Source organism: Notamacropus eugenii, chromosome 2, assembly GCF_028372415.1.
Source record: "Notamacropus eugenii isolate mMacEug1 chromosome 2, mMacEug1.pri_v2, whole genome shotgun sequence".
Taxonomy (NCBI): Eukaryota; Metazoa; Chordata; class Mammalia; order Diprotodontia; family Macropodidae; genus Notamacropus; species Notamacropus eugenii.
In genome coordinates, this window is record NC_092873.1 from 439,878,796 (window position 1) to 439,891,013 (window position 12,218).

The 12,218-nt window shown below is 38.1% G+C and overlaps 1 protein-coding gene across 7 annotated transcripts in view; it reads right to left on the bottom strand.

The window, feature by feature from the left end:
* The window catches only part of CAMSAP2 (calmodulin regulated spectrin associated protein family member 2), a 150,557-nt gene that overhangs the window by 29,491 nt on the left and 108,848 nt on the right, over positions 1–12,218 (bottom strand). For all 7 annotated transcript variants that reach the window (XM_072648261.1, XM_072648260.1, XM_072648259.1 and 4 more), the window contains one exon: positions 997–1,090. In XM_072648261.1, coding sequence (XP_072504362.1) covers positions 997–1,090 — 94 coding nt within the window. The remainder of the gene's footprint in view (positions 1–996; positions 1,091–12,218) is intronic.

A 12,218-nucleotide genomic window follows, 5' to 3' on the forward strand; every position in this document is an offset into this window, starting at 1 on the left:
AGAAATCCCTATCCAGGTAAATCTATGATCACTTTTAAAAAAATCTGCCTCAGACAGAGGTAAGAGAAAGCTTGTTATCTTCTTTTGTGACTTGAACCCTGTACATTTATACAGAAAAGAACTGGAGAAAAAAAGAGTGTACTACAGTAACAGTTACAAGTTAAAAATTAGAAAGTTAAAGAAGAAACAAACCCTTGAAGAAAACATTTTGCTACAAAAACACATTTTCAATTTTATAATGGAATTCAGAGAATTTTTAAAATTTCTGTTACAGCAAATTTTGCTTTAGAGATATCACTTCAGAAATACCTCTTTGCTTTGTACTTCTATGGATATTTGTAAGTAAGCTTCTTCATTTCTGTTAACTATTTTCATTGATAAAATGAGAAATCCGTAGTGTGCTTAAACACATTTGTCCTATAGCAGGCTCTTAAAAAATGTTTATTCCCTTCCCTTGCTTATGCAAATTTCCTTTCTCAAAAGCCCTGAAATCAATGAAACATAATGTTTTAAAATTCACAAAATGTTAGGCTTCAACATCTGAATAAACAGTATTCTTAAACAAGGTTCAGCTATCAAGTAAAAAACCAATTTTAACAGATTTGGAATATTTTAGTATTAAAATACTCAAAATCTTATTTAAGGGTGGGAGTAGGGCCACAGGGTATAGCAGAAACTTGGGCAAGAAATGTGTAATCCAGTGAACATGGTGCTAAGAGTAACTCAGTGCCAACCAGGACATCACAGTTTTTGACACTCAAGTCCTTCCCCAATGTCTCTTTTTGTGCAGTTTCCATTGCTGCCCTTACCAATTCAGCACTTTAGACTCTCACACACAGAAGGGACAGTTTTTCAATATCCTCAATAAGTGATTCATACCAAAGTATGGTTTTAGAAGTGTCACAGGGCAGGCAAGGTGTGGTTATACACAACCTTCTTCTGTTTTTGTTTTGCACTGGTTCATGAAAAATTTTAAGTTTTTGTATTCGTCTTTACCTTGTGGGTGATTGACAACACGAGGCTGTACAAACGATGGCTTCACAACTTCAAACCACCAGAACAGCTCTGCCATGAACACTAAATAATTATTCTGTAAGAAGGTTAAGAAAATTAACATAAAATCCCAATTAAACAAAACTTGATCCTATGTGGAAGAAAAGGTATGGAATTAAATGTGAAAGTTATAAATATATTAGCTCTGCTCCTGACTCCCTGGACTTTCTTTGGGTATCCTGAGTTCTAAATAACAAAGATTCCAGATAGAATTTTATGATTCTTAGTTATACTGAAATGTGCAAACATAAAATTTATTTTTAATACGCATTAAGTTTGGCACACCAATAACACAATCTTGCTATTTTCTTATCCTCAGAAAATACCATCTTTAAATTTTTTTGCAAATATTTATCATACTTAAAGGCCTAAGCCTCAAAAGCATGTATTACTTGAAAAGTCCACATTAAAAAAACACCACAGTATAAAAACTAAGAACATGAAGATGAATGAAGAGGAAATTGAACTCTAGTATTCATTCACTACACCTACTGTCTCCCCCTGTAAGAATCACATATGAACTTTATATCTTATAAATTCAACAAGATACAAAACAGGTGAATGACCTTTCCACACCAACATAACCTCCCATTCAAGCTTTTGTATTAATGGAACTATCCCTGTTCTGGAGACCCGAACTCAAAAACCTAGACTCCTTTCTTTGCAAGTTACGTACCCTTCGGGGCCCTGGGCAATTTCCTAAGATTGTAAGTTGCTGAGAAAAGTGTCTACACACCTTTCTAAGGGGGAGCTTTCTTATCCAGGAGTTTTCCTATGTGCACTCTCTATCCCTAGAGCCTATATTGTTAGCTACCAGGCTCTGTGAGGAACTTCTCTGAAAGGTATTTGTCACACCTTCATTCCTACAGTCATCTCAGAATTTCAGAGCAAGATGATGTTATACAACCTTGAGGCCACTCCCACCTGCTACAGAAGAGGGCACTAAATCTGAAAAGTAGCAATAATAATGATGACTATGATAATTCTCATCTGTATAGTTCTAGATAGGAGGCAATTAGGTGATCCAGTAGATGGAGAGCTGGACCTGGAGTCAGAAAGACCCAAGTTCACACCTACCTAGCCTCAGATACTTATTAGTTGTGTGACCCTGGGCAAGTCACTCAACCTCTATTTGCCTTAATCCTCTGAAGACAAAGGAGAAGAAAATGGTAAACCACTCCAACATCTTTAGAGTGGGGTCATGAAGAGTCAGATGTGACTGAACAAATGAACAACATATAGTGCTTTAAGGCTTACAAAGTACTTTCCTCATACTCTGAGAAGAATACACAAAAGTTATAATACCCTCATTTTATAGATGAGGAAACAGAATCAGAAAGCTGAAATGACTTGCCAGTACTACAGCCCAAGGTTCCTGTTGCCTGGTCCCCTGTTTCTATCATTCCAAACCCTAGTTCTAAATTAGATCATCTGTTTTGTGGACTATAATAGTGTCAGGACTTTTTCCTACTTTATGTGTCTCTATCTTTTAAAATACCTTGAATACATAACTGCCAGATTAATCTCCCTTAAATATCATTCTAGCCACACATCCAACAAACACTTAACTGGATACGTCTAAGTTCTAAGACCATGTGTTCAGGGAAGTGGGGTTACAAAGATGAATGAGCTTATGGCAACAGGATAATTAAAAAATAATTATAATATCAGGTAGCATGTGACACATGACAGAAGGCATGTACTACAAAAGTGGCGGTAGGGCACATATCGGAGAAAGTTTAATGGAGGAGATGGTCTTCATTTGAGCTTGACTTTTGAAAAATGAACAGGTTTTTGACAAGTGAAGATGGTACCTGGGAAAGGAAGCATTATGGGTAGAAAGGACCAAGGATCCTACGGCAGAAAAGCAGAAAAATGCAGCACGTGGTCAAGGAAGAGCACATATTTCCATTTATTCAGAATACAGAGTCCACATCAAAGGGTAATAGTTGGTGAAGTTGGGAAGGATGGGACTAAGCTCTTAAGGGTTTGGAATGCTAGGCTGAAAAGTGTGGATTTTATTCTATGGGAATTAGAGAGAAATATACGAGAAGAATCGGATCACATAAATCTTGATATTTCATATAATTAAAAATAAAAGGAAACAGAAACTAAATGGAAGGAGGATTCATAGTTTTCCTTGGTGAGGCAAATAAAGGAATAAATAAGAGTTCTGTCATGTTTCAAAAGGCAGTAAGAACACTAGAATGCTAAGTTATATCACTATGTACTACGCATGATAAACACATGCAAAAAGACCCCTATGAAGAAAATTGAATCTTGTATTATGATATCTGTGGTACAAGATGAAAAGGGAGAAAAACTTCATAAGACTTTTAATAGTAAATTGATTTTTAACCATTTGATTACATAGGTAGGAACTGGTCAAAATGGTGAAAATGAAGTCTTGGATATAAGAAATAAAACTAACTAAAGGCTGTACACAGAAGCCTCACACATACACATATGGAACACATTCCTTTAAGAAGTCAGGAACTGTTGGATAGAATAAATACCAAATAATGTCACACAAAATAAACTGATTATATTCTAACAGTCAGGAAGAGCACATTTTAGATGGGAGAGTTATTTCCAAATCAGCTGTTTCTATACAACCATAAGACCATCAGCTTGTTATAACAATGAAAAAGTTTGATTCTCAACCAAGAAAATACCAGCAACTACTAATTCATATGCCTCCCTTCCCACTTCTGAATCTGAGTATAATTTACAAACTTAAATGGATGAAGGTATGGAAAAAGTTAACAGGATTTTGTGAATGATATTTACAACAGGTTACACCTTTATAGTCCCACAAATAGCTGAAAGCTGCAGAAAATCCAAATTCCACTGTCCTTATCTGTTGACTCTAAAAAATAAATTTATTCAGTTTAGCAAATTAATCCCTTAAGGCTTTCTTTTCATAAGGCATCTTCTATATATGTTACAATCCTACTCAAAAGCTATAATAGAAGAAATAACATTGCTTATCTCTGATCAATAGTATCAGTAGAGGCATAAAAGAGTCAACATATTTATCACTGTCATGGTGAATATACAGTACATGGTTCAAACAGAAGACCACAGAATCTATTGGATATACTTGCAGTAAGCATATATGTTTGTCCTTTGCTGCAAAGAAGACCATGCCATTAGAGAAACAATGACATGACTTGCACTTGACTTTGTTTTGAGTGAGGGAGGGCTGTGCAGGTCACCAGCCTCACTTCTCCTCCAGAGCCATCTGAATCTAGTGATCAGATACTCCTCAGGATGACTGGAGAGGACCCAGGATACACTGGGAGACTTTGGGCCATTTAGGCTAAGGTCTTTGCAGGTACTAACTTAGGGTGAGGTATCGCCCATTCGTTGAATAAGCCTGTTTAAGAAGCAGCCAGGGGACGGCCCCTTTAATGGGGCCAAGAAAAAGAAAGACATCAGGGTGGTAGGGAAACAGCAACAGTTATTACTGATAATCACTTTAAAGCCAAGAGGGTCCTTAAGAGCCCTAGTAAGCATATGAGCATTGGGATGAATGTATCAACTACATCAAAGCTTCCTTAATGAGGTCATGAAAAGATCATCCACACAAGAAAAACAAATACGATAAAAAAATATCTATTGTCCTGATTATGACACAACCTGTAGAGCAGATCCAATCATGTCCTGTACAGCCATAATGAATGGATGATGAACTGGGTTCAAAATTAAATCAGTCAATCAATAAGTGCTTGTTATATACCTAAATAAGAAAAGTCAGCTCTACCTTTGGGTAGCTGTACAATTATTTTAATGACTCTAAACTTCTCTCTGGAACAAAAATCCATTTCTAATATCAATATTCTTTCAGAGATGTTGAATGGCTATGAGTAATGGAATACCGTGGTCTTGAAGTATTAAAAGCTAAAAGTCACTCAAAGAACAACGGAGAAGTGTTTGGTGCATGTGAGAAGGCTGCACCAAATCATCAATTTAGAATTACACAAGAAAAGCAACTTAAATAATGTTACCAGGGAGATCTATGACTGGAAAAGGAGGTAAGGTAGTTAGTTATATAATGAAAGGAAGGGATAACAACACGTAGCCTAGGGTGTTCCAGTGGTACAAACACAATTTCAAGAGAGCTACAGAAGGTCTTCAGTCTGCTGGGTGGAATCTGTGGCAGATTTGTGGGATGATAGCAGGATGAGAAAGTATGGATGAGTTACAATTTGCATGAATGAAGGAAATACCCACACCTATAAGATTATTATCCCATTATCAAAGTCAGAAGAAGGTTGAAGAAAGAGCAAAGATCAAAATCAACGCCAAACTGATCTTGTCAGATGAAAAGACAGCACTACACGTAAGCAACAACAGCTACAACCTGATGAACTCAAACAAATTATTGAACCTGAAAAATGGAATGAATCAATTAATCACTAAGCATATGTTAAGGATTTAACATGCTTAGTGATTGATTCATCCCCCATTCTCCTAATACACGCAGATGCTTGTGATACAGAAATCATGAAACCTACTGGATCCTCTACAAATTTATCTTACATAATAATCTCAACTGGGCACTCACTGAAGCAAGACAATCCTATTAAACTTTCCTAAATAACTTACTTATCCCACTCACCACAGGAGTTTTCCAAACCTTTTCATCCCTTTTCAGTCTTCCCATAGTTTCCCTTCCCCCGCCCAGCTGATAATACTGCCTCAATGAAGTCATTCTCAGAGAGTTTCCTCTCCTCCTCTCTTTCCCCTCAACTCTTATCTCCCAGATGTCCTTTGGCAACTATCACTGCCTTCACCCACCCTTCTCACCAGATGAGGTAGCCCTTTCTTCTCAAAGCAAACCCTTTGATATGCAGAAGTGCTCCCATTCCATCTTCTCTAGCAGACTGTCCCCTTCTTTTATCCTCCCACTCTCATTTATCTTCAAAATCTCGTCTACTGGCTACTTCCCTACAGCCTACTGTAGGTGTGCCTAGGTCTGCACCATCCTCAAAAAAACCCTCACTTGATGCATTCATCCATCCCTGCTAGTTACTATTCCATATGTCTCCTCCATTCTCTGGTTAAATTTCTTGAAACCGCCATCTACAACAGGTACTTCCTCATCCTTTCTTTTCACTCTCTTCTTAACTCTACAATCTAGCTTGTGACCTCATCATTCAACTGAAACTGCTCTCTCCAAAATTACTAACAATTTTTTAACTGCCAAAATCTAATTGCCTTTTTTCAATCCTTTTCCTTCTTGATCTCCCAGCAGTCTTTGAAACTGCTGATCACCCTCTTCTCTCTAGATTTTCACGCCATTACTCTCTCCTGGCTCTCCTCCTACCAGATTATCTGGCCAGTCTTCCTTTGCAGGATCTTCATTCAGGTCATGCTCACTAATCATGGGCTTCCCCCAAGGTTGCCCTGGGCCCTCCACTTTTCTTCCTCTATACTGCTATTCACTTGGTGATCTCCATCTCCATCAGCTCCCATGGATTCATTATCATCTTTACGCTGATGAATCTTAAATCTACTTACCCAGTCCTAATTTCTCTGATGACCATTTCCAACTGTCTATCAGACATCTTGAAATGGATGTTCTGTAGTCATCTTAATGTGTCCAAAACTGAACTTATTATCTTTCATCCCCAACCAAACCCTACGTGCTCCCCCTGCCCCCGACCCGTGCAGACTATAATGGTCTGCTGATGAGATTCCTTCTTGTATATCTTATCACACCCCAGTCCATTAGCAGTCAAAGTGATACTCCAAAAGTACAATTCTGACCATATCACCCTAGGATTCAATATACTCCAGTAGCTCCCCATCTTCTCCAAGATCAAATATAAAATCCTTTATTTGGTGTTCTTAACAGCCCTTCCCCCCATCTTTCCAGTGTTTTTATGCCTTACAACTCCCTTTCCTCCCCTCATTCATTCTGTGATCCAGGGACAATAGACTCATCACCATTCCTCTTATAAGACATCCTATCTTTCTGACTTCTAGTATTTTCACTGGCTGTCCCCCAGGCCTGGAATATTCTCCCCCCTCTGCTTCCTAACATTCTCAAGTTACATCAAAAATCCCACTTCCTATATGAAGCTTTTAGCCCTAGTGACTTCTATCTGTGGATTATTTCTGAGGTATCCTTTCTTGATTTGTTTCTACATAGTTGCTTGATTGTTGTCTTCCTCATTGGACTATAAGCTCCTGGAGGGCAGGGTCTGTTTTTTTTTTGCTTTCATTTGCACCCAAGAGTACTTAGCAAAGTGCCTCATTACATAACAGCCACTTACTATATACAAAATGATAAAAAGTGGTTGGGGGGAAAAGGAGCACCTCAAGCTAGTGGGATCAGAAAAGGTTTTAGTGGTTGGTGGCACTGGAACTGAACTCTGTAGGGATTCTGAGAGATGGACAAGAAAGAAGTGCATTCCAGGCAGGTAAGAGTCAGTACAAAGGAAAGAAGATAGGAGTGTCCTGAATAAGAAACAATAAAGAGCCATTTTGAATGGAGTGTACATACCAATGCTGGAAGAGGTAGACTAAGGCCTGATTATGAAGGCTTTTCAATGTCAAACAAGGGAGTGTAGGAGTTGATTCTAGAGATAATATGGAAATATTTAACTTATGGATTACCAGAGCTTTATAGTTAAGACTTGCATTTTAGGAAAAATCATTTTGGGCAGTTGTATGGAGCATAGGCTGGAGTAGGGAATGATGATGTAGGGAAAATACTTGGGAAGCTTTTGCAGGAGAGGAGGGATTTTGGCTATGTGAACAGAGAGATGCAGATAGATGGAAGAGCCATTATGCAGGCAGTAACAACAAGATTCGGCAATTGAGAAGATGTGTGGGGCAGGTGACAGTAAGGAGTCAAACACAATGCTAAAGTTGAAGGCCTTAGTAAGTGGAAGAAGAATGGTGCACCTGACAGACACAAAGAAGAAATGAAGGTGTGAGGGGAAACACCATCAGTTCTGTTCTGGTCATTCTGAGTTTGAGATGTCTATAAGACATCCAACTTGGGACACCCAGCCAGTGCAATGGCAGCCCAGGACAGACTTTGCTGCTCAGTCATTTCAGTAATGTCTGACTCTGGAGTTTTCCTGGCAAAGATACTGGAGTAGTTTTGCCATTTCTTTCTCCAGCTTGCTTTGCAAATAAGGAAACTGAGGCAAACAGGGTTAAGTGACTTACTTAAGATCACACGGCTAGTGTCTGAAGCCAGAATTGAATCCATGAAGATGAAGTGGCTCACGTTCTGTACCCTATGGTGCCACCTAGCTGATGTGGTAAATCTTAAAAGTTATAAATACAGACATGATAATTAAAACAATGGAAGCTGAAGAGGTCACCAGTGAGCATAGAGTAAAGAAGGCCCAGGACAAAGCCTTGGGACAGATCTATAATTCGTGGGTATGATAGGAAATCAATAAGCAAATGAAACTGAGAAGAAGCAATCAGACAGGTTACAAAAGAAGAAAGAAATGTTACAAAAGTTCAAAGAACAAAGAGCATTGGGAAGAAGAAGGTGTTCTACAGTAGTGGTGTCAAAGAAATCCGTGCCTGCAGGTAGCATACTGACTTAGAAAACTACAAATTAACACTGGCTATATTATATTATATTTTTATTTATTTTGCTAAATATTTCCTAATTACATCTTAATCTGGTTTGGCTGCCAGTTTGACAACTCTGGCCTATGGTATCAAATAGCTTTGAAAAGTGAGATGGTTGAGGGATGAGAACAGACCTAGATATTCTGAAAAAGATAAAGAAATGACTCTGATGATTTCCTACACAAGTCTAACACATAAAGCAAAGGCGAAAGCACAGAGACCAAAGAGTCCATAAATCATTTCAAAATTTCATTTCCTTGCCAGGCACAGAGAAATGGCAGTCAAGGAAAATGCCAGTTAGCATATAAATCCACTTGCCAGATACAACAGAAGATGAGCCTCCCATATCTTCTAAGTAGCTGCCTTCTATCTGGAGCATGCCTTGAGGATTTAACTCTTTCATCTCCCCAACTCTCATGCTAGGGCCCTCATGATTGCTTCTCAAGCCCCACTATTCAAGATTTACTCCAGCCATGCCTTATTTTATTCCCCAATTACCTTCTTATCAGTTGCCTGGCCTTTCCTCTATTATCTTCCATCTTAGCTTTTCAGTTCCAGAACTAATAATCAATCAGTACTGAAATTACTATTGGAAAGGATGTTTTCAGTCTGCTCATCTATGACTCCATCATTATTTCCAGTAACTTTCTGAAACAAAATATCTTGCCCTGGCCCACACTGCCCCATACGTGTGGTCTCCTCCCATTAAAATACAAATCCCTATAGGGCAAGGCCTACCGCGCTTTTCTACAAGTATTCCCAGTGCTTGGCACATGTAATTAAGATGCTTTTCCATTCATTCATAAACAATAACAAACAAAACAAAGAGTAGTAAAGAGGAAAATGGAATGCAGGAAGATTGGGCTGAGTCACAATTAAGCTGTATCATTACCAGAACATTATGGGACAGATGCGCTAGCATTTCTGGGTGACCTAGCTTAACCACTGACGATAATGGAACCACCACATATAGGCTTGGACCCAAGTTCCTTAATGTGCTATATGATAAAGTAGAAAGAACATTTAAGAAAATAAATGAGGGAAGAAGATCTGGATTAGAAGAAATTAAAAGAAATCCTGTAGAATATATAGAGAACTGACTCAAATGTACAACAATACAAGTCATTCCCCAATTGATAAATGGTCAAAGGATATGAACAGGCAATTTTCAGAGGAAGAAATTAAAGATATCTACCATCTCATGAAAAAATGCTCTAAATCACTTTTGATTAGAGAAATGCAAATCAAAACAACTCTGGGGTACCACATCACACCTATAAGATTGGTAAACATGACAGAATAGGAAAATGATAAATGTTGGAGAGGAAGTGGGAGAGTTGGAACATTAATTCATTGATGGTGAAGCTGTGAGCTCATCCAACCATTCTGGAGAGCAATTTGGAACTATGCCCAAAGGGCTACAAAATGTGCATACCTTTTGACCCAGCAATATGGCTTCGGGGCTGTATCCCCAAGAGATCATAAAAATGGGAAAGGGTCCCACATGTACAAAAATATTTATAGCAGCACTCTTTGTGGTGACCAAAAACTGGAAATCAAGAAGATGTCCATCAGTTGAGGAATGGCTGAATAAATTATGGTATATGAATGTAATGGAATACTCTGGTGCTATAAGAAATGAACAGGAAGACTTCAGAGAGGCCTGGAAAGACTTATATGAATTGATGCTGAGTGAAAGGAGCAGAACCAGGAGGACTCTGTGCACAGCAACAACCGCAGCGTGTGAGAGTTTTTTTCTGGTAGACTTGGAACTTCGTAATAATGCAAGAACTTAAAAAGAAAATTCCCAATGGTTTTCTAAGGCAAAATGCCTTCCACACTCAGAGAAAGAACTATGGAATTCATTTGCAGAATGTAGCAGATCATGTTTGTGAGTGTGTGTGTGTGTGTGTGTGTGTGTGTGTGTGTGTATTATGTTTTGATTTGTTATATGATTTCTTACATTTATTTTAGTTCGTCTACATAGCGTGACTATAGTGAAAAATGTATTCAATAGCAAAGTATATGTAGATCCTATATAGACTTGTATGCCATCTTGGGGAGGGAGGGAGGTGGTAGGGGGTGGGGGTGGGGTAAAAATCTAAGTTTTATGGTAGTGATTGTAGAACATTAAAAAATAAATAAATAAATAAAATAAAAAAGAAATCCTGTGATGGAAGAAAACTGGCGTTTTAAATCACTGAGGGATTACCTTGACTCCAAAGTATTCAGTCTTACTATACATTACCAACCTTCCTGATCTCTATGGTTTATCAAGCCTAACCTTTTGACCAATCCTCCTACATGGTGCTCCATTCCAGCTTTTACACCAGACATCCACCCCACAACAAATGTTCTCTCCCCTCATCTTTGTCCCACAGAATTCCTTAAGTCCTGCAAGGCCTTCCTCTTTTCAAGCATTACCTCTCAAAAGAAGACTTTCCTTTAGCTTCAGTTGCCAATATATTCCCTATCCTGAATCACTTTGCATTTTATTCTGCATATATTCATACGTGTATGTTATTTCCCCCAAAGGAATATAAGCTCTTTGAAGACAGCTAGCTGTTGCATTCTCATCTTTGTAACCTCAGTGTCTAGGTCCAGGACCTGGTATACGGCAGGTAGTTATTAAATATTTGTTTGATTAACTGAACAACTAATTAATTTTTAAGATATCTGAAAAAAAGGAACTCAACAAATTACTGGAAAAAAACACTGATTGTATTTTTGTCTAAAAAGGCAACCAATAGGTTATAAGGAACAAGCAACTCATTCCTCTCACACTTCTATAAAATCTTTATGAGAATGGTTTCTACAGGTTATTGATGATATTCTTAATGGAAATATAAGAATGGAAAAAGTAGATTTCCCAAAAATACTTTTAAAAAATACACATTTTTGGAATGGCATGTAGTTGCATTGGCAAAGGGAATTCCCAGTGAGGAAACTTCCTCTGCCTATGCAGGCTGGCAACTTGTTTCACAACTCACAGCTTTAGAAAGTTAGCTGGGTCAGAGTCACTAAATGGAGCACACTCTTTGATTCAGTGATAACACTAGTAGACATTTATCTTTAAAAGAAATGAAAAGGACCCATATGTACAAACATATTTATAGCAGCTCCTTCTGTGGTGGCAGAGAATTGGAAATTGAGGAGATGCCCATTAATTAGGGAATGACTGAAAAAGTTGTGGTATAGGAATGTAATGGAATACTACTTTGCTATACGAAATGAGGAACAGGTGGGGATTTCAGAAAAATCTGCACTTACATGAACTGATGTTGACTGAAGTGAGCAGAACCAGGAGAACACTGTATGCAGTAACAGTAGCATTGTGTGATGATCAATTATCACACAGTGCTACTTAGCTCTTCTCAGCAATACAATGATCCAAGGCAATTTAAAAGGTTCAACGGAAAATGTTATCCACATTCAGAGAAAGAACTATGGAGTCTGAATGCAGATCAAAGCATATTATTTTCACTTTTTATGTTGGTTGTTTTTTTTCTTTTTGTGGCATTTAGGGCTAAACAAGCTGTGGTATATGATTGTAATGG